At 37.3% G+C, this 27334-nt stretch overlaps 1 protein-coding gene across 4 annotated transcripts in view; it reads left to right on the top strand.

Moving 5' to 3' along the window:
- Positions 1–27334, top strand: part of ESR1 (estrogen receptor 1) — a 277685-nt gene that overhangs the window by 83961 nt on the left and 166390 nt on the right. For all 4 annotated transcript variants that reach the window (XR_006889705.1, XR_006889706.1, XR_006889704.1 and 1 more), the window contains one exon: positions 25164–25499. Coding sequence is in view for 1 of the 4 variants with exons in the window: in XM_046669218.1 (XP_046525174.1) it covers positions 25164–25499 (336 nt within the window). In the remaining 3 variants the exon portion in view is untranslated. The remainder of the gene's footprint in view (positions 1–25163; positions 25500–27334) is intronic.

Genomic DNA, 27334 nt, shown 5'->3' with positions numbered 1-27334 from the left:
CTCTCTTTTCTCTTCATTCCCCAAAGCCCCAGTACACAGCTGTACATTCTAGTTGAAGGTCCTTCTCATTCTATGTGAACCGCCACCACAGCATGACTACTGTCAGCCGAGTGGTGTGGTTCCGCGCCTGGGAACTGTGCCCAGATGGCCAAATTGGAGTGTGCCAAACTTTAAGCGCTAGGCCATTAGGGCTGGCTCTCTTACTGAATTTTTCAGAGTTCTTTATATATTCTGAATTCTAATTTTTAATTTATTTTATGTATTACAGATATATTAATCTAGTATGTCGCTTGTCTTTGCTTTGTTTATGGTGTCACCTGTTTCACAGAAAATTTTTTTAACTTGTGGAATTTATCATCCGTTTTCTTTATAGTTTGTGCTTTGAGTTCCTTTTAATAAATCCTTCCCACACTGGACACCATGAAGTTATTTATCTATATTCTGTTTTAAAAGTATTAAAGCTTTCCTTTTTCACATTTTGTTACTTATTCTACCCGAGGGAGAATTTTGTTCATGATATGAGGTAGGAATATAATTTACTTTTTTCCATCTGGATAACCAAATTGTCCCAGAGCTATTAATTAACTAATGCATTCTTTCCCCATTGACCTGTAAAGCTACCTTCATTATATATGAAGTTCCCCTAGGAGAGAGAATCTGGTTCTGAGCTCTTTGCTATTTCTTTCCTCTATCTGTCTATGCCTTCGCTAAAACCAGTGTTAATTTCCATAGCTTTGTAATTACTTTGACTTTATAATCCTTCTTGAAAAGGACTTTGTTCTTCTTCAAAATTGTTTTGGCTATTTGTGGCTATTTTTGCTTCCAAAAGAATTTTTAAATCAACTTTAAATGAAATTGCATTGAATTTATAAATTAATTTAGGGAGGATTGACATCTTTATGATATTTAGTCTTCCCTCCCATTAACATTATATAACTCTCCATTTATTTTAGGTCTTTTCAAATGAATTTCAATAAAATTTTTAAATTTTCTCCAAAAGGTCTTGCCTATTTAAAAAAATTACTCATAACTATTTCATTTTACTGATATGTTGAAGACATGTCTTTTAAAAAAATTACAGGGCCGGCCCTGTGGCCGAGTGGCTAAGTTTGTGTGCTCCACTTCGGCGGCCTAGGGCTTCACTGGTTCGGATCCTGGGCGTTTTCAATGCCTCTTGAAGGTTAAGGGAGCCATACTAAATAAGGAACAAAGAGATTTTGCAAACAATGAAAGCTTCCCAAACAGTTGAGAAAAAAATTGTTCTGAAACAATAACTTATGCCCCATCCTTTTATTTGAATGTGTTTTCTTAAGGCAGTGACTGGCAGAGCTTGAGGATTTTATGTTCAAAGGAATTTTCTTTTTTCTTCCCAGCGAGGCGTCCCACTACCATGAGCTTTCTTTTCAAGGGATTTTATAACTGACACATGGCAGCTCATTCTGATTGCTTGCTCCACATCCACTAGGAGTGCATACTGTTCCAAAAAATTGCAGAGTTGAAATATTTTTATTTGGGCAACTTCTGCAATCAAGGTAATTCACCTTATCTTCAGAGAGTAAAATGGAAAAAGGCAACTCAATCTCTGTGACCTTAAACTTCCACTGAAACTTAGAGATGGCTTAGTTCAGCTGGGGAGAGCTTGGTGCTAATGACACCAAGGTCAATGGGTTCTATCCCATTACAGGGCAGTGAAACTCAAGGGAAAAACCCCATTGCATTGGTACAGACTCCCGGGGACATGTGGTAGCCATTCACAGTGAGGCAAAGGAGTGTGGAGTTTTTAGTGAATCATGTCATAACTTCGAGAGTCTCCAACTTGAAGCTGGTTGTGAGACCAAGGAAGAGGGCCAACTGAGGCTGGGAGAGAGCTCCTAGAATACCTTAGGCCCAAGTACAGTGGAGGATGAGGAAAATTAAATGGATTTCAGGAAGTCGATGTCAGTCCAAGGCACTGTATTCAATGAGTGTAGCAAAGAAGACTGGGTTCAGCCACTGCAAGGGTTTTCAGATGGAGTCACTGCATAACCCAGTGTCAGGATATCTGCCTACAAGGGACAGGACACCCACCAGCAGGAGAGGGCTCTGGGGATGGGGTCCATTTCTCGAAGGCGCGTGGGCAAGTGCCATAAACAGTTCCCCAGCCCCCACTAGGTTCAGGGCTAGAACTCACCTCTGAAAAGCTTGGGCAGAAGCATTACCTGTGGAACTTCACCAACTGAGCCTTCAGGAAGAGGTGTAGGTGAGGACTGGGGGACATTTGGTGACCTACACAGCTCTCTGCCCAGGCTTTGGGTGTCATGTGGACTCTATGCTGTATCTGGGAGCATGCTCTGATTATGAGCTCCACCAGGTGGACAAGTAGGAATGCTGACATACTGTTTCTCTCTGCAGTGGCTGGCTTGGGACTAGGGAGAGACTGAACTGTAGGTGGGGGCCACCAATGAATCCGGCTATAAAGAAGCTATGGACATGGAGGCAGAGGACAAAAGAGGGGGTGATGTCTGCAGTTATCATTACTGCAAAAAATAGATGGGTAGGACTTTCTATTGGCAGTAACATCTTTTTCATCTCTACATAGTTCCAGAAGGATATACTACATATCTAGTGTAGCACTGTCCATAGAATTTCTGCAAAGATAGAAATGTTCTATTCTGTCCATTTTGGTAGCCATTAGCCACATGTGGCTATTGAAATGTTGCTAGTGTTACTAAGGAACTTTTTTTTTTTTTTGCTGAGGAAGATTAGCCCTGAGCTAACATCTGTGCCAGTCTTCCTCTATTTTACCTGTGGGTCACTGCCACAGCATGGCTGACAAGTGGTATAGGTCTGTACCTGGGATCCGAACTTGCGCACCTGGGCTGCTGAAGGGGAGTCTGCTGAACTTAGCCACTAGGTCACAGGGCAGGCCCCCTGAGGAACTTTTTAATTTAACTTTGATTGCATTTAGATTTACATAACAACATGTGGCTCATGGCTACTGGGTTGGGTAGAGGAGATTCAGACGCTAGAGTAAGTGGTAGCAGCAAATCCTATATTGAGAATAATAAGTTAATAATTATAAATGAGCAGGGCAAAGCCCAAATGGGTCTTCCCTTTGGCTTTGGCCGTACTCCCAACCCCAAATAGGTAGCATTCATTTTTTAGTTTATAAAATGTAAACTCCTTTGCCTGCAATGGTGAAAGTTCATGTTGTTATTGAGATTCAGCACCGTCAGAGAGAGCACTGAATTCTTTTTCTAGATCTGTATTGTGCTGCAGTTTGTCCACTTGTAAAATGGTGATTAAAATCTTATTGGTAATGGTCACAAGCAGTATAGAAAGTTACCGGGTCAGTTTCTGAATATTTCCGTTAAACTGTATAGTAGTTGTTTTCTAAGAGTTTCAGAAGCAGGCAACACAATGTATTCAATAAAGGAAGAAAATAATATAATTTCTTATTTGTTTTCGTCTCATTAAGAAAATTTTATTTCGGGTTGTATGTGTCATAGTTGTATAATATGTTAATACACTAGTACATTAATGTAATTAAAATATGTGCATCTATTGGGGGTGCTTGCTCAAATACTGTTTCCTAATAGAGAGGTATAGTCAATGAAGCGTAGAGCTCTCTAGTTAGTAGTACATCCTATAGAAAGACCTGTCCCTGGGGCTAACCAGTGTGATTAAATGTTTATCCTAATCACAGATATTTTGATGACATAGTAACAGGCAAAGTATAGTTATTGAAGGTTTTTCTTGACAGTATTTTCAATAACTATATTAGCTTGTTCACTTGTTATAAGTTTCATAGTTCTGTTTTATGCTCAGTGAGTTTTCCTACTTCTTCCCCTGTCTGTATCTTCCCTATGTTTCATTTTCCTGTATCTTTATGGCTCCCTCTAACCATCTCCCTCTAACAATCAACCAGAGGCTTCAAAACTGTGCAATCTCACTTTGCAACCTGCTCTGACTCTGGAAAGACCTCCCTCCCTGCTCACAGCTGCCTCGACGAGTGATGTACGATGAATGCAGTGCCAGAAACTCTGGTCCTGGGAGCATCTTCCTTTCTTAGGCTCATTTATTGTTCTGACGTCGAGATTGCAATAGCAGTATTGCCATTGCCCCTCCCCAAATCGATTAGGTTAGACTCTCTGAGGGAGGGTCTCAGAATTGTTTTCAAAACTCCCCCAGATGATTCTAATGTGCATCAAAGTTGAGCCCCACTGAGATGGCTGTATTTGTTATCCCTGAGCACTGTTAAGCACCATCAGATATTACTTAGTTGTGGCACATTGGTCTACTACATGGCCCAATAGGTAGCCACTAGCCACTTGTGGCCAGTTGAGCTTAAATGAAGCCCCGTGGCCGAGTGGTTAAGTTTGCGCGCTCCGCTGCAAGTGGCCCGGTGTTTTGTTGGTTCCAATCCTGGGCGCGGACATGGCACTGCTCATCAAACCACGCTGAGGCAGCGTCCCACATGGCACAACTAGAAGGACCCGCAACGAAGAATATACAGCTATGTACCTGGGGCTTTGGGGAGAAAAAGGAAAAAAATAAAATCTTAAAAAAATTAAATACTATTATAGTTACAATTCCTCCGTTGCACTAGCCACATTCAAGTGCTCAGTAGCGACAAGTGGCTAGTGGCTACCATATCGTACAGCTCAGCTGTAGAACATTTCCATCACCACAGAGAATTCCTTCAAGCTGTGCTAACAGTTGGGAAACATCAAATTGGAGATGTAAAGAGGGAGGGTACAACAGGACAGAAAACCCAAAGGATCTGTGTGGTGGTAGATGCTACATCTTACATTGCATTTGGAACTTGGTTTATGAATCCTTTAATTTTTGAATTCAGTTGAAATGAATTTTGGTTCATTTAAGTGAAGGACTGATTTGATTTCATATGATTTGCTTATCTCCCTTATGAGAGTTTATAGCATCATCTCACCCAGTCCCTAACTTGTTTTTGTTGCGTGTGCCATTTAAAAACAATTTAATCACAGAGGTTATCCCCTCTGAAATCTGTATTGTTTTATGGAAGAGGTGAACAGCTGGCGAAAATAGTCTCAAGGTTTCTAATCCCACCAAAGGAAAACATCGTGTCAATCCTTACCTTGTACCATGACATTTGTGAAATCCAAGGAAGGACAGGTCTCATGCTCCGATAGTACATCAATATAAACATCATAACAAGCCAATACTGCAGGCTCTTACGATAACAGGAACATTAGGAGGAGGAGAATATCGACCTTAATATCATTTTCCACTTATTAAAAGGCTAAAAGCTAAGAGTAGCCATTTTGCCAGCTGAGTATTTCCTGACTTCCGGTGAGAATCACTTTCTCCAATAAATTGCAATCTCATTTGTTACATGATGCCTCTGCTCACATGGTGGTGCAGATTTTCACCTCTCCCTAGCATTTCACTTGGTGTGCCCTCCTGCTACTTCCGACACTTTTGTTAAGTCCCTCCCCCGCACGTAAACAGAACACCTCAGTCTATTAACGGAACTCATTATGCTCATTTGTCTTTGCCAAGAACTACTGAAAATGATCACAAATGACTATGTAATTATAATTAAGATTTTGTAGATGCATATACTTTATTTTTAACAAGTTCATTCTGTTAAGTTTCACCCTATTTTGAATAATGACACTTGCTGGTACAAAGAAGAATTATTAAAATGACAGTTCAACTAATATCTTTGGCAGATAAGCTAGTTATAGTATTCAATAATTGGAATTATTAGCTTATAATATAGAGATAGTAACTCTAAGAAGTTTATTCTGTTAGAATACCTATGAAGATTAAGTAGAACAACTTATTTCTGATAGGACCTAGTAACCAAAGTAATCTTTTTTCCCATTTTCATCCATATATGTTCAGTTTTAATTTTCTTCTTCCAAAGAAGGCTGAATCCTTTTCAGTGTGATGTCTTAGATTTTGTAAAATTGTACTGTTATTAAGAAAAATAACGTATATAAGCTCTTCTTTTTACTTAGCGAGCTAAAAATTATAAGCATCACCAAATTACCAGAAAATTATTTTAACAATCAGGTCCTTAGTTCAAAAATGATTCCTCTTTAAAAGTTGCGATTATCTTGTAGTTTTCAAAGTAGCATCTTTAGAAACTTTTTTCCCCCTCTTATTCTTTTGTTTTTGTTTAGGACATTTCATCAAAACTTAAAATTTTTCTTTCCTCCACTGTGTGTGGTCTTTGTGTGCTTTCTCCCTGAAAAAGAAAATCTTTAGTTTCGGGAGCTCTGTGTTCTATTCCTTCACTTTAAAATCATGAGAAAAATAACTGTCATTTCCTTATCCCTGTCTCCAATTCCCCCATCATTTTCAGTGAGCCAATTTTCTCCTTTTTCTTCTGGCTACTATAGGGAACTTTTTACTCTGCTCCATTCTCTGCAATTCAGGGTGCACAATTTCTTTGAGTTTCTCAGATTGGCCTTTGTACTTGTGTCTACTTTTTCATTAAAAAAAAGACTGCAGTCTCCTTTTGACTTCATCATCTATATATTGCCGTATTTAAAATGTAGCTGCTTATTGATTGAACTCACTTTCCATCCTGCTGAATCACCCTGAATGTGTAACTTCTGAATGAGTTAAAAGTCATCAGGTACTGTAAAGAATTTTCTAGCATATTCAGGTGACTACATTATGTTCAGTAAAATTGAAATGAAATAGCTTACATTGAATATAATATCAAGAAATAACAAGGAGAATCTGCATATCCCATGCACAGGGTCAACAAGCGCATAAGGCAAATCAACTTTTTATCAGAAATTTGACAAGTCATTCTAGTATTGGGGATGGAATAGCAGGGGAAAGGGCACGGATATCCGGATGAGCAGTCTGCAGTTCTAATTTTTTGTCCGTGCCTAATTGTGTGTCTTTGGGCTAAGCCATCATAACTTCTCTGAGCCTTTCACTTGTAAAATGGGGGTTAATATCTCAAATGTTTCATGAAGTGATATGTAAAGTATCCTCCACAGAACATAGTACAATAGCTCTCTGTGATGACAATTCTCTTCCTTACAAAAAATGGACACTTCTACTTTGAATTCAGGATAGGTGAACATCAGCCTAGAAAGAACCATTTTCATAAGAGCCGCTTTCCTTTGATCATTATTGCATAAATGTACTACATGGGTAACTCAACTCGCTCTCTCACTTCATCTACCAACTCAAACCTTGGTATCAGCCCTAAAGAAATTAGATTGAATTTCTCATCTGATCAAATCTCAACTAACTATTCTTTCTAGCTTTTAAAAATCTTTCGAATTCAGTTACAAAGCAAGTCTATCACCTGGCTTGAAAGAATTTCTTCTACCTTTTCCCTGGTCAGATCATTCAGGCAGTTTTCCTTAACTTAATGATTACACAAGCGTCTTCTGAAAGGCTAGACGTCTTAGACACTGAGATCCTTGTGAATAAACGTAAAAGTCCATGTGTTCAACTCAAGTAGCTTCTTTCTTAATTGTTTCAAAGCCCTGCCAATTTAAACAGGATATTTTCATATTGTTTATAATCATAATAAAAATATACCTTACATACCATAACCATTTCCAAAAGTATAGTAAAGCTTAAAAGAGGTGTACACTTACTAATTGTCAAGAATCAAAACAATTGATGAAGTTGGTATGTATGCGGCACTAGCCATTGTGAAAAAGGGCTAAGTCCTCCTGTGCTTTTCCAGAAGGGGAAGCATGCTTTGGCGGAAGCCCTTTCGTTACCAAGAAAGCTTGGAATCTGCTTATTAATTCTCCATGTGTATCTCCCTTTGGAACATATACTAACTATTTATGATTTCATGAGCTATGAATAAATTCTAAGAAGTTTTCTTTAAAATTATAGCAATAGGAGCATTTTTTTTTCATTTAAGTAGTAATCTTCATTCTGATTCTCAATCCTTTATCCTTTATCATAACTTCTGATTTCTACTGAACCCGGGCAGAATGAATGGCTTTTAGAAATGGATACAGGTGCAATAAATACAAGGCCAGGAAGCCACTTAATTATCTTTACAAAGTATTAGGACTTCAAAGAATCGAATGATGAAATGGACCTTGCTCTTCAAATTCGACTTATGATTGGATTGTTAACCATACTTGATGAGTTACCTAAGTCTTGAACGTTTTTACAGATTTTTTCTTAAGGTTACATATGTATCTTGTCTGGATTTAAGGGTGTTGTGGCCAGCTTGTTTTGAAACTTCTTTTGCTACCCTAACTGTTGTAGACATCTCTGACATCAGCTTTTGCATTTTGACTGAAGGCTCTTTTTCTCTCTCTTCTCCTATCTCCAGCAGTAATATCTAGGTTTTATAGAAAACCAATAGTTATGTCAGGTTGCTAAGTATCATCCCACTGAAGGACAAGTATTCTGCAGCAGTATATATTTAGCATTTGACGTTTGATAAACAAGTTTGTTTAAGATATTTTCAATACAATTTCTGCTCTGGCAATTGTAAGCAAAGGATGCAGTTGGTATTTGGTGAAATAAACAGATGTGGACATGCTGCCTGCATCAAGATGCATTAATTTTTCTGAAAAGTGGATAAAAACTTGTGAGAGTGAATAATGGAATTCAAATCAGATGGAGTGAGATATTTGATATTCAGGAATAAACCACAGTATAAGAAATGTCCTACTTTGTTTGGATTGAATAAGGAGTCGCTAATACTGAAATATAGTCAGAGAAAAGAAAAATAGGGATTTTACAGAGGAGAGGCTGGCCTTGGGGTAATACTGCTGCCCTCAGTGGGATGTTGTCTTCTTTGAAAGGCACTGGTCCAACTCAGTATAGGAAACATTCATTGATTGTTACTTAGGAAAGCTAATTTATTTGCAAGGCACGGAGTTAAGTCTAGAGGAAAATACAAAGAGTTAGTGCTTATTGTTAAAAACTTTTAAACCTAGCATGTTTCAGAGAGGAATTTTCTAGCTTGGGGCAATAGAGGACTCCTTTGGCATAAGTATGGTGAGAAAGACTTGCTCCTAATATATCAGTGATAAGAATGAGCTATTTCCTTCTGCTGAGCTTTCTATCATAGTAAGGGTAGTAGAACTTTGTGATCATTAAGGCTCTTGATAATTCTCAATTTGGTCATTTCCTAGTATTAGTACTTGCACAGAGCAATATTTTAGGAAAGGGGCCCCAGTGGTTTCTGTTAGCCACCAAGATAAGGACATAAATTTGTCATTTAAAATGTATTTATTGAGCCTCTAATTTTCCCAGCACTGGCCTTCAGTCCAATAGGGCATATCAAAGATCTTTGATATGTTTAAGGTGATGGAGTTCACAAATGAGAGTTCATACAAACAGATAACCCCTTTTAAGCCTCAAGAAATATGCCATGCACCCATTTGATGATTCGTTAAATTCCCAGCTGGGGTGAACTACTTTGCGATCCAATTGTGGGATTGTTGTGTGATGACTGTCGCACTGGCAGGCACTTCTTGTCCAAGAGAATGTAATTGGGTGTTGGTGACTCAAGCGAGCCTGGGAAGACTCATCCATGACAAAATTAAAGACAACAGGGACTTTATTTGTACCCAACTCTGTACTCATCAGCATGAGACAGTGAAGATACCCATGGGAAGGCGGGGAGGCAAAGTCTTTTACAATTGGGAGAAGGAAAACTGCAGGTCTGAGTTGCAGAACTGAGAAGGAATGGGAGAAAAAAGAGAAAACTTCACAGGCTGAACCTCGGTGTTGTATTTATTCCTCTTGGCTACAGAATGCCTGCCAGCAGGAGACTCATCACCAAGATATTACAGAGAAGTGAAGCCAGGCAAGAAAAATATGTATTGCTTTTCTCCTCACCCCATAAATTTTGTTATTAATAAATCAGATTCTTATAGAAGAGCCTGCTACAGCTGCCACTAGAAACAAGGTTTTATTAGCAGAATTATTAAAATGCACAGTAGTTTTAAGAGTGAACATTATACTTTTAAGTCAAAACAAATGTCATTGAGAACATGTGTGGTTGTTACTTACTCCTTACTTGAGTTGGACCTTAACTCTTGGTTGTGGTGCTGGGATAAAGCAGTATGATTTGGCATGCGATTAACCTGTGATTGACTTCCCATTCTTGGCACTCCCTGCCTAGACTTCTGGGAAGATCCCAAAACAGTGCATTCTTATATGAGGGCTACCTCTTTGTTGCCTTCAGTTTCCATGGGGAACATTATTTGAACAGTACAGCAGCAAGTCAGAGCAGGAAAGATGTGATCCCTTCTTAAATTAAATTTAAAACAAATATTACCAAAGAAAATTATGATTTTCCAATATGATCCTGCAAAGAGGGGAGACTCATATTCTCTGTGTGCTCACTTTGCAGAAAAATTAATTTGACAAACAATAACATATATGGATTTTGTTTTCCTGATTGTGAACATAAATACATACAAATTGCAGAGAAGATTCACTGTGTCATTCTGCAGTGTGTATTTATCAAGTGCTCTTTTGGTCAGACAACTCCAGCTCGACAGGGCAGAGACTTGAGTTGTTGTAAACATGTAGCACACGCTCTGTGATGGAACAGGCATGACCAGGCAGGGCTGACAGCATATCAATGAAATTTCCTTCGGTTGTCGTCCTGCAGCTGCTCCCCTCCATCACTGTTGAGTTCCTATTGTCACAGCAAATAGGAACCTAGCTCTGAGGTCTGGGATGAAGGAGAGCACAGAATGGGCTTGGAAAACGTGATTGGCCACTGTGGTGCACCCTAGTTACTCTTATGCAAGTGAAACAATTAGAACAGCTGGAATGTGGTTCTAGTTTAGGAGGAGAGGGGGAAGATGTGCCCTTTGTACCTCCAAGAGGAATCACTGCTCATCTGTACCCAAGTAGCTTCATCAAGGACGATTGATTCACAATGGTTAATCACCCCAAAGACCCTAGTGTTAAAAGAACTTTCCAGTGTATTTGAATTTGGGTGCTGGCAGATGACACCATGGGATATTGCGGTTACTCATGAATACAGAAGATTATTGAGGAGATGGTAGATAGGCTGCTGGGCTGAGAGAGAAGGACAAGTTAGTTGATAAACAGCACCTGGGTCAATTGAAGTTAACTGGTGGTTGTGATAATAGTGTGGCAGAAGAGTTGGTAATTAGTTACTTTTAAAGAAAACTGAACTAATATGAATCCTATTTGTATCATGTCCACAATCCTCTCCCGACTACTAACAGGTTTATTCCAAAGTTATATAAGATAATGAAACAAAAAATGATGGAGAGGGGACAAAGGGATCAAGCCATAAAATTAGATTGTAGGCTAATTAGGTTACAAACTTGAGTCAGGTGATTTAATGCAGAAAGACTGATCCTAACTTCTTTTATTTAGCAGTTTATTTAATATTTCTGTTATTTAAATTGATTCTATGGAGTGTGTTGCCTCACCAGAAAGACTTATTTTGAGGACTGCTGTAATAAAATTGCAACAACTGATAGTGGCCAGGATGTTTTTGATATATCAAACTTGTGTTATTAATATATTCAGTATGATTCTGGGTCATACCAAGACATTTGTGTATTCAACTGACATGTGTGTTTAAGTCTAACAGATAATTATGTCTAACGGTAAAGAAGACGGATGTAGTCTCTGCTCTCATGTGGTTTGTAACTGAGTAGTCTTTGATACTTTGTTGTCATAGTTTCACTCCTTTCATCGGAGAAGCTTATAATTTAAACTTGTGTTATGTTCATTGTTAAGGATAAAAATGTGACACATTTCTGAGACTCAGCAACATGTTTGGTTTTTCTTTTCCATTTAAAGAAAAACTTAGTGCCCAATAGAGCTAGGCTAGCATGTACGCTCCTTAAATACTTGTAGTATTTGGAGTCATGTAATTAAATATCTGGGAGCCAATTTTACTGCAGTAGGTCTTTTAGTGGTCTTAGAACTTTTTTGGGTTATATCTGAAAATGATAATAACCATGCTATATTCATACATTCAATAAATATTAACTGAGGCCCACTATGACATTGTGTTAAGTTCAGAGGTTATAAAATGTTGACTCCATGTTGAACATGTTGACCCCATCCTTGTAATCGGTTTGGGATTACCAATCATTTAAACATTAAGAAGTTAGTTGATATTTAGTTGTAGTTTTGACAAGTGCTATGAAGGAGAAGCATTGGGTGCTATGAAAATAGCAGTTGTTTGATAGATTTAGTATGCAGGATTGGAGAAAGTTTCCCTGCAGAAGGGACGTTTGACTGGACTCAAAGAGTTGAACAGGAGTTAAGTAGGCAAGAGAAAGGAGAGGGCACATGAAGGAGGAAGAACCATCTAGGCAGACCTACCTCTATCTGTATTTGTATCTCTATCACTCTCTCTCTCTCTGTGTCTTCCTCTATCTCTATATTTTAGGAAAAGATAGAAAGCTACAACAGGGTTATATTTATGTGCCCAATTACAAAGCTCATTCTGCATCCTGAAGCTAGAGATGAGAACTGTTTAAGCAGCAAAGATACAATCTTGGGAGTTTCTATTTACAGGTCGGTTTTTCTGACAGCCTTAATTTTTCCTCTTGACCAACTTCATGGTCTTCTCCATATACAGTGTGATCATTATTATAGAATTATATTTGACTCAAACTCTCAGGTAGGGTGACTCAGCTGTCCTCCAACAGAGCAGTGTAAATGGCCATGACTATTTATTCCAAACAATGTAGGGGAAGCATAAAATTAATTTTTGTATGAGATAAAAATATTTCTCACTCAATGTTTTGCCCTTGATGTTTTAAAAGTAAACTTTTTATTTTAGGTTAGTTTTAGATTTATAGAATTATTGCAAAGATGGTACAGAGAATTCTTGTGTACCCCACACCCAGTTTCCTCTCTTGTTGATATCTTACATTATTTGGTTCTCTCATCACAATTAATGTACCAATATTGAAATTTTATTATTAACTGCAGTCCATAATCAATTCAGGTTTCCTAAGTTTTTTGGCCTAATGTCCTTTTTCTGTTCCAGGATCCCATCAGGATACATTATATTTAGTAGTTATGTTTTCTTAGGCATCTCTTGTGATAGTTTCTGAGACTTTATTTGTTTTTCATGACCTTGACAGTTTTGAGGATTCCTGGCCAGATATTTTATAGAATGTCTCTCAAGTTGGATTTATCGAATGTTTTTCTCATGGTTAGACTGGGAGTTAATGTGTTTTTGAGAGGGAGACCACAGAGGTAAACTGCCATTGTCATCACATCATGTTGGGGGTACATGCTGTTAATGTGTCTCATCCCTGTTGATGTTAACCCTGATCACCCGGCTCAAGGCAGTATTTGTTAGCTTTCTGTGCTGTGAAGTTACTCTTTTCTTCTCCCTTTCAATACAGTCCTCTTTGGAAGGAAGTCGTCGTGGGCAGCTCATACTTAAGGAGCGGGGAATTATGCTCCCCTTCCTTAAGGGTGGAGGATCTACATAAATTATTTGGAATTGTCTGTTCTCCTCCAGTAACTTATTTATTCAATCATTTGTTTCTATCCATGCAGGCTCATGGATGTTTGTTTGAGGGTATGATATAACACTATTTTATTTATTTTGGCTTTGGCATTGGGAGCTCTTTCCGTTGACTCTTTTATCCCTTTGACATACACCTATTATTGTGGGATTTTTTTTTTTTTGAGCATTTTCTGTCACTACAAGATGGTTCAGACTCATCTTGTATATTTCCTGCCCCAGTCCTACAATTAGCCATTTCTCCATGGAGTCATGGTTCTCATATTGGAAACCAAGATCCAGACAATAGATGTGCTTGTTGTTACTGGAGTGTTGTTACGTCTAGGCCCTCTAAGCTGACAATGCAAGGGGATATATGTGTGTATACTACCCCACATATGTACACATATCTATAAATATTTTTATATGCGACCATCTGTATCTGTGTTAAGCTAAACATGAATATATACTGATGTCTGCATCTCTAATCATTATAGCATGGATCGATCATTCTAGCTTCCTCTTACTTACCTGTCACTTCCTACTCCAACAGTGTGAAACCTAGCTCCCGCTATCTGCCTTTCATTTACTTATTTATTTTCCAATATACCTATATAGTGGTTTCACAATTGTTAACAACTTTATCAACTAGAGTACAGTGTCTAGGCACAGTTCCTGTTGCCTTTCCTCTTATAGACTCCACCTATTTTCAAATTACTTAAGTTAGCATTTTATTTCCTTACTTCTTTCAGTGAGGTTGTTTCATGCATTTGGATTCTTTTGTGACATTCTGCAGTGCATCCTGGAATCCTCTGACTTCCTAAACGATTTTTAAGATTTGCATACATTAGGTTTATTCTTTGTCCTGTAAAACGTTAATGATTTTGAAAAATACTTAATGTCTTATATTCATCATTACAGTAACACAGTTACTGTAAAATAGAATAGTATCTATTACTGTAACACAGAATAGTTTTTCTACCCTGTAAAATCTCTTGTGTTTCCCCTATTCGACCTCTCCCTCCTGGCTTAAACCCCTGGCAACCTCTGATCTCTTTAAACATTTCTATAGTTTTATCTTTTCTAGAATGTCATATAATGGAATCATAGGGCTGGCCCTGTGGCTGAGTGGTTAAGTTCGTGCACTCTGCTTTGGTGGCCCAGTGTTTCTCCTGTTTGGATCCTGGGCGTGGACCTAGCACCGCTCATCAAGCCATGCTGAGGCGGCGTCCCACATAGCAGAGCCAGAAGGACCTAAGCTAGAATATCAAATATGTACTCAGGGGCTTTGGGGAGAATAAAAATAAAAAGATTGGCAGCAGATGTTGGCTCAGGTGCCAATCTTTAAAAAAAAGGAGGAATCATACAGTATATAACTTTTTTAGACTGGCTGCTTTACTTAGCAACATGCATTTAAATTTCATCCATACCTTTTCATAGTTTGGTAGCTTCTTTCTTTTTATCACTGAATAGTATTTAATTGTATGGATGTACCACTGTTCTGCTTATCCATTCACCTATGAAGGACATCTTGGTTGTTTCCAGTTTAAGGAAGTTATGAATAAAGATGTCATAAACATTTGCATGAAGGTTTTTGTGTGGATGTGAGTTTTGAAATCTTGGATAAATATCTAGGAGCTTAATCACTGGATCATGTGGTAAGACTGTGTTTAGCATCATAAGAAAGTGCCAACCTGTCTTGCAAAGTAGCTGTATCATTTTGCAGTCTCAGCAGTAATGAATGAGAGTTTCCGTTGCTCTACATTCTTGTCAGCACTTGGTGTTATCTGTGTTTTGGATTTTAGCCATTTTAATAGATATGTAGTGATACCTCCCTGTGGTTTTAGTTTGCAATTCCCTAATGACAAGTGATATTGAACATCTTTTCATCTGCTTTTTTACAAACTGTATATGTTTTTTGGTGAAGTGTTGGTTTACATATTTTTGCCCATTTTAAAATTGTTTTTCTTGTTGAGTTTTGAGTGCTTTCCTATTTTCATTACAAGTCTTTTATTTAAGATATATTTCCCAAATATTTCCTCCCAGTCTGTGGCTTGTATTTTCCTTCTTTTAACAGTGTTTTTTCAGAGTAAAAGTTTTTATTTTAATGAAGTCCAACTTATTAATATTCCTTTTTCATGGATTGTGCTATTGGTGTTGTGTTTAAAAACTTATCAATAAACTCAAGATCATGTAGAATTTTTCCTATATTTTCTTCAAGAAGTTTTTATAGTTTCTCCTTATCATTTAGGTCAATGATCTACTTTGAATTAATTTTTGTGTAAAGTATAAGATTTGTGTATAGTTTCTTCTTCTTGCATGTGGATGTCCAGTTGTTCCAGCAAAATTTATTGAAAAAACTATCTTTTCTCCATTTATTACCTTTTCTCTTTAGTCAAAGATCAGTTGGCTGTATGTGTGTAGTTCTATTTCTGGACTCATTATTCTGGCCCACTGGTCTACCTGTCTATTCTGTCACCAATACCATTCTGTCTTTATTGCTGTAGGCTTTATAGCAAGTCTTGAAATCAGGTAGCGCGAGTCCTCCAATTTCTTCAGTATGTCAGCTCTTCTTCAGTATTAAAGGCTGCTCTAGGTCTTTTGCCTTTCCATTTAAACTCTAGAATCAGTTTGTCAATGTCTGAAAAATAAGTTCCTGGGACTTTGGGATGGCACTGAATCTGTAGATTAAGTTGGGAACAATTGACATCTGATAATATTGAACAATATGAACATGAACAATATTGAACTTCCAATCTGTGAGCATAGAATATCTCTTAATTTTTTGATAGTGTTTGATTTTTTTCAGTGTTTGATAGTTTTCTACGTGTAGGTCCTGTACATATTTTGTTGACTTACACTTTATTATTTCATTTCATGTACTATTGTAAGCAGTATTGTTTTTAAAATTTCAAATTCCAATTGTTCATTGCGATATAAAGGAAAGAAATTGACTTTTGTGTAATAACCTTGTATCCTATAATCTTGATATAATCATTTATTACTTCCAGGAGGTTTTTTCCCCTCAATTCATTGGGATTTTCTGCATAGACAATCATGTCATCTGCAAATAGAAGCAGTTTTATTTCTTCCTTTAAAATCTGTATACCTTTTCTTTTCTTTTCTTTTCTTTTCTTGTCTTATTATATCTGCTAGAATTTCCAGTAAAATGTTGAGTAGGAGGTTGAAAGAGGACATCCTTGCCTTGCTCCTGAATTTATGGGGAAAGCCTCCAGTTTTTCACAATTAAGGATGATGTTAGCTGTAGGTTTTTTTGTAGATATCTTTCACCAAATTGATGAAATTATTCACTATTCTTACTTTGCTAAGAGGCTTTTTTTTTTTTTTAATCATGAATGGGTATTGGATTTTGTCAAATGCTTTTTATGTGTCTATTGATGTGGTCACATGACTTCCTGTTTTCTTTGTTGATGTGGTGGATTGCAGGCTTTTATTTTCAGATGTTGGACTTGCCTTACGTATCTGGATAAATCCCATTTGGTCATGGTGCATAACTTCTTTTTATAAATTGTTGGATTTGACTTGCTGATATTTTGTTGAGGATTTTTGTGCCAATGCTTAGGAGAAATGTTGGTCTGTAGTTTTCCTTTCTTGTGATGTCTTTATCTGATTTTTGGTATTACGTTAGTGTTGGACTCACAGAACGAGTTAGGAAGTGTTTCCTCTGCTTTTGTTTTCTGAAAGAGGCCATAGAAAAGTAGCATGGTTTCTTTCTTATATATTTTTTAGAACTAACTCATGAAACCACCTGGGCCTGGTGATTTCTCTTTTGGAAGGAAATTAATTATTGATTCAATTTATTTTATAGATACAGGGATGTTCAGGTTATTTGTTTCTCCTTGTATAAGTTTTGGTCATTTGTGTCTTTCAAGTAATTGATCCATTTCATCTAAATGATCAGATTTATGGGCATAGAGTTGTTCCTGGTGTTCCTTTATAACCTTTTAATGTCCCTGGGACCAGTGATGGTGATTTCTCTTTCATTTATGATTTTGGTAATTTGTGTCTTTCCTTTTTTTTAAATTATCCTGGTTAGAAATTTATCAATTTCATTGATCTTTTCAAAGAACCAGTTTTGATTTTTGTTTATTGTGTTCCTGTTTTCAATTTTGTTAATTTCTGCCCTAATTTTTATTATTTCTCTTCTGCTTGCTTTAGGCTTAACTTGATGTTCTTTCTCTAGTTTCCAAAGGTGGAAGCTTAGGTTATTGGTATATTTTTCTTCTTATCTAGTATATGCATTTAATGCTATAAGTTTTCCTCTAAGCACTGTTTTTCCTACATCTCACAAATTTTAATGTTTTATTTTCATTTAGTTCAAAGTATTTTAAAATTTCTATGGAGACTACTTCTTTGACCCATATGCTCTTTGAAAGTGTGTTGTTTAATTTCTCCAAATATTTGGGATTTTTTCCAGGTATCTTTCTATTATTGATTTCTAGTTAATTTCCATTCTGGTCTGAGAGCATACTTTGTATTATTTCCATTTTTAAAATTTGTTAAGGGTATTTTTATAGCCCATAATGTGGTGTGTCTTGGTGAATGTTCCATTGGAGCTTGAGAATAATGTGTATTTATCTGTTGTCTGATGGAATATTCTATGAATAACAATTAGATCAAGTTGATTGATAATGTTGTTGAGGTCAACTCTATCCATACTGATTTTCTGCCTACTTGAACTATCAGTTATTGACAGAGAGATGATGAAGTTTCCAACTATAATAGTAGATTTGTCTGTTTTGCTTTCAGTTCTAACTATGTTGCCTCCCACCAGAAATATCTAAGAAAAAAAGCTGGGTAAAATATGTGAAACAACTGTTTTTAAACCTTGGATATCACGCAGTGTGGGACAATGTTTCTTGGGAAAGAGACAATAAATGAGGTGAGCTCTACAGTTGCTCCAGCTTCTTGCCTGGAGAGAAGTTCCAGGCCATAGCTCAGGGAGGGAAACTCAGGTGTAATTAAACATAAAAGGTAACCCATGATAGTTGTCCAATGAATGGCATAGGAAAGAACAGAAAGAGGTAGAGCCGCTAGACTGTGGTGGGGTCCAAGACTGACTATGGATGAGATGAGATTTTACTTGGGCTTTGGAGGCTGGTATAAGAAGGGTAGAAAGAGAGCAAGGTGGTGATGTTGGGAAGTATTAAAAAAAGTGGCACAGACCCTACCTTGTTTCATAAAAATAAAGGTTTGTCGAGGGGATTTGTAAAGATAGGTTTGAAAGCTACTTTGGGATTATTTGTAGAAATTCACAAATCTTAATGATTTTATTTTGTTTGGTAGGTCAGTGGTTTTTAAAATTTAAAATAAAACTGGTCAACACTTTCAAAAATAAGTTATTTCTCTAATCCCAAGATAAAATACATATATATATAAACATAGTTACTTTAGACAAATGGGGGGAATGGGGGCTCCAGAAGGCCCAACTACACCATCTCTGACACCCCCTTAGAACTCTTGAGTCTTGGGCATAATTCAACAACTCCTGCTGTAGGCTAAGGAATTTTTGATGGATTTAGACACACAGTAACAAGATAAAATGGGTGTGTAATGGAGATGAATCAATCTCCAATTAATTGGATTGGAAGGGAGATTGAAGGTAGGGAAGGATGCAAATTAGGAGCTACTGCTGTTGATCTAGAGAGGAAGGGATAGGGGTATCAACTAGGATGGTGGCAGTGAAGATAGAAAGGAAGGGACTAAAGGAAGAGATATGTGAGGAAATACTAAGATGTAGTGATTTGTTAGATGTGAAAGGAGGGAAAGAGCATTAAGTACCTTTAAATGAGCTGGATAATTCATTGTCTCTTGACTTGATGCACTTAGAGGCTACAACACTATTAATAACAATCCATAACAACATAATTGACCTAGATTCAAGTATGTGTGCTGCCTTTGGTATGACCTCGGGCGTGATAGTTATTCTAACTATTCTTTGTTAAATGGGGGACTATAGCAGTTCCTACCTTATGGGATTTATTTCTAGTATTTGAAGGGAAAGCATCAGAATTGTTGCAGGAGAGTTTTTCTGGAACAAGTTTTATTAGTTCTTCTCTTTGTTTAATTCTTCACTACTCAGCACTTCTGTTTTCTTCAATGTGTTGAATTAAAAAGCTTTTAGTATATATCTTTGTCTGGCTTCTTAAAACCTCATGAATAATGTGGAATTGTTGAGAAAGAAAAGAAAGGTGATTATGCAAATGTTTGAAATATTTAATAATACATGAAAATAGTCTGAGGGAACTGAAAAAATAACTTTACTGAGGTTGTACTAGTTTTTTGTAGTGGCATAGGATATTAAGAAGAAAAAAGATCATTTCAGAAAAGAAATTTAAAAAGTAGAATTCATTAGAAGCCCATAATCCAGTGAATTCCATTAATTAATGAATATTCAGATAGTATATTAATTTTTCCTGAGATACAATGGCCAAGCCAAAGAATATAAAGAATGAAAAAAAAAAAGAACAATTAAACTCTAAAGTAATTAGAAGTAGTCTTTCAAAACATCTAGTTTGGCACATTAAGACAGATCTTTTTGTTTTAGTGCGAGGATATGATTGCTGGCCAACTGCTATGTCTTCAGCCCTTCTCCTTGTCGGGTCTCAGTCCCTCTTCTGCCTCGCAGCATACCTCCCAGATCCCAGGCAGCCTCGGAAGAGATTCCTTATAACCTGCCTTATCTAGAGAGTACCCTGTGCACCCCCTCTCTCCCCTTCATTTTCATTCCAATTGCCAGTGTTTATTAGTTTAATAAATTCCCTTAAATGCACACTTCCTTTGGATAAGAATCACTCAGATTTACTTTGAATGTTACTAAGTGGAGATTCTATACTTAACCTCTCTAAATCCTTACCACAGTGTGACGAGGATGTTAGAGCAGGCTTAACCCAAGGGGATAAAATTGAAACTGGTGGCATTTCGCACTAATGGTGGGCTTGCTGCATGAGAGAGAGTTTGTTTTCTCAATCCCTCATATGAAACCAGTGGGTCATGCTTGAATTTTCTAAGCTTAAAATTTATTAAGGGAGTGTAAAGAAATTTTCTTTGACACAAGTATTGTCTAATCAGTGACATATTGGAGAGCTAATAATGTGTGCACACTAGCATATCCATTGCATGACATCTGTATTATGCCGCTGAATATTTTGCTCAACCATTCTGAAAAGTGACATTTTCATGTAGTGAATGACAATGCAGTCTTGTTTGTGTGGCATTCCAAGCCAAAATGCTATTTGCTACAAATAAACATCTTGACTGTCAAGAGGCTGCCTGTTTCGTATTTGCATGAGCTAAGCTAATTGTTTTTTTCCCTCTGCTTTGTGAAGTGATAGTTCCGTCTTGTTTTTTTCACAGATCGTTACAGTAAGTTGGATCAAGGGAAGTGAGCTTAAGTAAAATACCTGTCAATCTATGTTGCTGCTCTGCAGATAGTTCTGGAAAATGTCTTGGTAGGGAGCAGAGAATGAGTTTTAAATTTCATCTTTGGCTTTCCATTATGCATGCCACTCCTTAGGCCACATCACTCTGTATAATTAAGAACTGACTGTATGTTCCATAGAGACGCAGCCTGTAATCATTGGCTCTGATCTGCAGTTGTCATTTAATCCAGGTTAAAATAGAAGTAGAAGCTGGGCCATTTTTTACCTTCTTCTGCTCAATTCCAGGTAGATTTTTGTTTTGAACTACTGTAAAATGTTTGTGCAATATTGTCAATGGTGAGCACACTGGTATGTCACTGGTAACGTGACATTTACTGCTTATAAATAGAAAAGGATGCCTTCCTCATTAAGCCATGCCCTGGGATTCTATCACTTGCAGTTGGCCACATCATACATACAATTTTCTATTTTTTTCTGTTTGTACATTTTGTAGGGACTTTGGCATTTGAAAAACAGAGTACAATTGGGGGCAAATTAGAGAAAATATTTGTTAATGCTAATTGAGTCTACCTTTCGCTAATGACTAGTTTATAGTTTCGATTTCATGAATATTCAACTTTCTCCTTGATCTCTCCACTTATATTTTATTGTTCTACATCTCAAACTGTGGCCACTTTTGTCTTGTGTTCAACAACCTGAATCACACCTCTGTGGGACTCAAAGAGGCATGGTGATTCAACTCATCACTGTAAGCAGTGCTACACCTGAGCCATCGAAGTACTTTGCTTCTAAATTTCTCCAAGAAAGGAAATTTCGTGATTTGGCTCAAATGTAACTTCCTCTCTTTGAGAAGCTTGCTTTGTCTCCTCCTTGCATCACTTCGTCTCTTCTATAGTGTTTTCGGCAAATCATTCATTCATTCAACAAACACTGAATGACTTTTGATTAATGTCTTTCTCCCTCCAAGTTGAGAACCTGACGGAGGGTAACATGATCTGTGTTTGTTTAGCACTGCATCATCTGTACATATACATTATATGCATTGAACAACTTTTTACCATTGAACAAAGACTTTGCTAAACAATTTTTGATAACTGCCACCACTAGCACCTGAATTGAGTCTAAAATTCTCCTTCTGGAAATCAGATTGTCTGCATTGTGACTTCTTGGACCTTTGAAAGTGGGTGGTAATACTGTGTTTTGTATTGTTTGATTAACCTTCTATCTACTTGTCTTTATCTTTGAAATCTTTTAAAAGGAAGATAAATTACATTTATAATAGAAAGCATAAGCTCTATTTTTAAAAAGTAAAATGCTTGTTTTTGGTTGTAATCAAGTAACTCCGTAGGGAAAAACAATATCACCTTTAGCCATTTCTTCTTTAGTCAAATCAGTTGCTTTTATATTTCCCTGTAGGGCTGATCTTAAAAGGTTGAAGTTGCTGCTGCAGCTTGCCTGTGAGATCTATTCACATTCTCGATCTCGTTCTAAAGTTGTAGAGTAGGGAGAGGAATTGTATTTGAGTAATACACTGACTAATATGGACAAACAATGCACTTTTTAAACCCAGTCTCCACCAAAAGTAGGTAAACACCAATCAGAATTCATCCTCTCAAAATCCTGACCTCAGAATTTCCTAAGAAATGTGAACCTAAAGGAATTCTTTGCTTTTGATCTTCTTTTTCTGGTTCTCATTCCAAGGCTACTGGTCTTACATTTTAAATGGAAGACAACGGAGTCATACAGGCTCAGGATGGAAGGTGTGTTGAAGGACACCCAGTGTGGATGCTCACTGGATAATTGAGTCCGTTGGCAACATCCTAGTAAAGCCTTCATCTAGCCTATTCTTGGAAACCTCCAGTTATCCAGTGCATCATTTCCTTCGGTAGCAGATTCTATCTTTGTTGTCAGCTTTGACTATTACAAACTGCTTCCTTATACTGAACTCTAACTACTCATGGTTTCCATATATTTCTTCTATTTTGTCATTTGGGCTCATAAAGAGCAAGTCGAACCCATCTCTCTTAGTCAGTTTCGGCTGCTGTAACAGAAATACCATGGACTGGGTAGCTTAACCAACAAACGTTCATTTTTCACAGTTTTGGAGGTTGGGAAGTCCAAGACCGAGGTGCTGGCAGAGCCAGTGTCTGGTGAGGGGCTGCTTCCTGGCTTGCAGACGGCTGTCTTCTCAAGTCCTCACATGGTAAAGAGAGCTAGCTAGCTCTCTAGGCTTTTCTTATAAGGACACTAATTCCATTTATAAGGGCTCCACCCTCCTGACTTAATCACCTCCTAAAGGTCCCACCTCCAGCTACCATCACATTGGCGGTTAGCTTTCAACAGATGAATTTTGGGGAGACACAAACATTCAGACCATAGCACCATCTGAGACCATAACAGCCCATCTGAGAAGGATGCTCTTGTTTCCTCTGAGTCTTCCTTTCTCTAGGCTAACCCCTCTTAGTTCCTCAGCTGTTCTCTGTGTTCCCTGATTTCATGCCCCTTCACCATCCTTGCTACTCTAATCTGAATAGATTTGTTTTCCTTATATGTACAGCATTCAGCAATGAGTGTGCTACTCCAGATGTGCTCTGATGAGCTGAGACTAGAGTGTGAGTGTCGTTTCCCTTCATTCAGATATTATAATCTCATTAACAGTTGAAATGCCTGACTAAAGACAGTGGCAGTTCAGATGCAACTGTTCTTCTCATCTGATCTAGTTTACCTCTACATGCCCTTCAATTTGTCTACTTTATCGACAATGGATAAAACTTTAAAACTCCGTTAGCTGAAAGGAAAAATCTTCATTTTAGAGCCAGGATCTCAAGTCATACTTAATAGATAATGGTCTTGCATAAGTTCATTAACCTCTCTAAGTAGGAGTTCCCCAATATTTACCTTACAAGATCATTGTGAGGACTAAATTAGTTGTCAATTGGATATAAAGTGCTTAAAACACATGGTGAGTGCTCAGTGGGCATTAGTGAAAATAATCTTTGCTATTATTACTTATTCTGAGTTCTGGGAAATGCTTCTTTTAGTACTGAACAGATAGGAAGGATCTGTGGCTTCATTATATTTTTAAAGTGTCATCTAATAAATATAATCTAGACCTAAAAGAATAAAAGTTATGTATAGAAACTTCATAGCCATACACTTGTCCAAACTCCTTGACAAATTATTAAAAAATAGAGCAAAGTTCTGACATTAATTATTCATTTGTTGTAAAGTGGTAGAACTGGGGATACGTTATAAAGAGTGTTTACATCTCGTGTCTTTAACAGAAAACATCATTGTATTAACTTTTTACCAAAATGATGATTACTTTCTTATAAATCTAAGACCTCTTTCTGTCTAACCTATCTTGGAAAGATTGACATTTTTCAAAATATAGAAGCTTGTATTAATTTTTGTCTTTTTAAGTGTTTGTTTTGGCCGATATGCTTCAGCACCACAGCCTGTCCTTTTCCAGATTAAGATGCTGAGCCGAAACCCAAAAGAATCACTACCAAAGAGATGGGGTTCTCCCTCTCCCCTGTAATTTAGTTAGTGAGAACCACAGCTGGGTAAACCTGTGGAGGGAAATTATTTTCAACGATTTAAAAATTTTTATATTAGGAAAAGAGAACTACATTTGTGAAAATCTTAGAACCAAGTAAACTGCTTGAGGTTCTTGGGTCGATTCCTGAGGTGATGGGGTACAGCTTAGTAGCAGTGAAAGACTTGCTGAGCACCCGTGGGATCTAGGGGCTGTCAGAGACATGTCGGAGAAGTTATTTCTCTTTAATGTCTTCCCTTAAGAGGTCTAATTGGATGATAAAGATGTTTACGAAATGCTTTTTTAAGATGCTTTTTAAATTTACTATTAAAAGAATATTCATCGCAAAAGCAGTCTTTGATGCTACGCCATATGGCAAGAATAACTAATTTTTATAATTCTGTTCTTTTTATAGCATCTGTTACGCACACACACACACAAATGCGCACACTCACAAATGGTTTGTCAGACCCAGCTTGTGCTGTCTCACAAAAGCCTATTGTTAAATTTTCAGGAGTTTTATCAGCCGCTTGATGTTAGACAAGTAGCTTGAAATTTGCCATGGTGGTGGTATTTACACCATGGAAATTGGTAAATACTGTAAATCAAAGCCTTTTGTCCCCCCTTCTTGGACAGCTGGTTGTTAAACTCTTACCACCTTACTGGTGCACCAAAGTATTTCTTTAAAGAAAATAAAGGCTATTAGCATTGACGATGGTTTTAGTATGAAAGTTTACGTGAAAAAAAAAAACCTGGTTTTTTTAATCTGTATTCTCAGGGATACGGAAAGACCGAAGAGGAGGGAGAATGTTGAAACACAAGCGCCAGAGAGATGATGGGGAGGGCAGGAATGAAGCGGGGCCCTCTGGAGACAGGAGGCCTGCCAACTTTTGGCCAAGCCCTCTGTTGATTAAACACACGAAGAAGAACAGCCCCGTCTTGTCCCTGACAGCCGAGCAGATGATCAGTGCCTTGTTGGATGCCGAGCCCCCCGTCCTCTATTCCGAGTACGATGCCACCAGACCATTTAACGAGGCTTCCATGATGGGTTTGCTAACCAACCTCGCAGACAGGGAGCTGGTTCACATGATCAACTGGGCAAAGAGAGTGCCAGGTAAGAATACAAAGCTCAACTTTTATTTTAAGAGGCAATAGATATTCATGAACTAATTGTGATGTCGTGGGAGAAATAGTGGGAAACAACAACTTGTTATCTAATTGGTTTCAAGGTTACATCACAATTTGTTAATTTTCAGTATCAATACACTGTAATTCTCCTGGAAATTAAGAAATGATGTTTTAAAATCATAATCTAGAGGGTTAAAGTCTTTAACCTGACATTATTTATTTTTAACTCATTCTCCAAAAAGTCTGGGATGGACACTATATAATAAATGCATTTAATATTACATGTTCACAGTGTCAGGAATTTTTGACACTAGATCTGTGCTCTACAAATTTTTAATATTGAGGACTTTTGTTCAAAACACCTCAATTAGTAATAAACAGTTTTACCTTAACGTATTTTCTTTTAAGGTATTTATGAACTAAAGAGATAATAGAAGGGTTCTTTCCATCGTTTCATTCTTTATTGAATTCTAATTATTACTCAACCATCTATTCTTAATATTTTATGAGAAAGGTAATACAGTAGAAAAATAAATTAGTTTCTCATCCCTGAGAGGAGTTTGTAGAAAGATATGGTGGCTGAAATGACACTTGGTCCTTCGGTTGATTCTCTCAGACCTGAAGTTCCTATAAAACTTGACTGTTGGTCTCTTTGTTTGGGGAGAACTCTAGTTATTATGGAAACAAGACTAGAAAATGACCTTCTCCATCCCCCAACATGTCCATTCAGGAGCTAACATAGATGAGCCAACGCAAGAGGAAGTTAGATCTTTTTTTGGGCTTATAGATCAAATGAGTAATGGATTTAGACAGAGAGCTTCTCATCTGGTTTCTTTTAATAGGTGATATTAATTATTACCTATGAAGCATGGGATTTTTTTATTAAACCAAATAAATGTGGAGTGTTGTACTTGTATTTCAAAGTTCACCAATCTGTTATAGGCCAAGTGAACATATATCTGGCCTTAGAGACTACTTCATGTATTTGCATATATTAACATAAAAACATGTGGTCATTTGAATAAGGAGCCGGTGATGTTGCGATCCAGACTTGGTAGAGGGCATCCATTTGGGTAGTGGAGATTGGGTTATATGGAAACATGGAGACTAACAGGCATATTTAGATTTTCAGGGTTAGTCCAACTGGCAAGTAAAAACTCCTAGCTATCTTTGCAATTGAGAGTTTTACTGAGCTCTTACCTATGTTAGCATTCTCATGTGAAGCAGATCTATGATAAGCTAATATTGGAATCTAAATGTAACGTGGTTGTAGGTTTTATCTTTATGTTTGTTATAGCCTTTCTTTTTTTTGCTGAGGAAGATTCACCCTAAGCTAACATCTGTTGCCCATCTTCCTCTTTTTGCTTGAGGAAGATTGGCCCTGAGCTAACATCTGTCATCAGTGTTCATCTATTTTGTATGTGGGTCGCTGCTGTAGCGTGACCACTGATGAATGGTGTAGGTCCACACCTGGGAACCAAATCCAGGCTGCCAAAGTGGAGCATGCAGAACCTAACCACTAGGCAACCAGGCAAGCCCCATGCCTTTTTTAAAAAAATGCTTTGGGAGAAGAGAAAAAAACAAACAAGTGACAACTAATGGCCATATCCCTGAGAACTAACTTTTGGTTGCTAAGTTTTTTTGTCCTATAAGTATATATTTTCCCTCAAGAAGTCTTGATGATATTAGTTCCAGAGCATTGCTGAACTCAGATGTCTATTTCTTATACATATCAATACATTCCTATCATGACGTTTTTGTAATTATAAAAATTTGAAACAACTTGAAAACAATTGAAACAACTTGAAAAACTTTGAAACA

The sequence above is a fragment of the Equus quagga genome, chromosome 8 (assembly GCF_021613505.1).
Source record: "Equus quagga isolate Etosha38 chromosome 8, UCLA_HA_Equagga_1.0, whole genome shotgun sequence".
Taxonomy (NCBI): domain Eukaryota; kingdom Metazoa; phylum Chordata; class Mammalia; order Perissodactyla; family Equidae; genus Equus; species Equus quagga.
The sequence above is the reverse complement of the archived record's forward strand: the minus strand, read 5'-3'. Positions and strand labels throughout refer to the sequence as shown.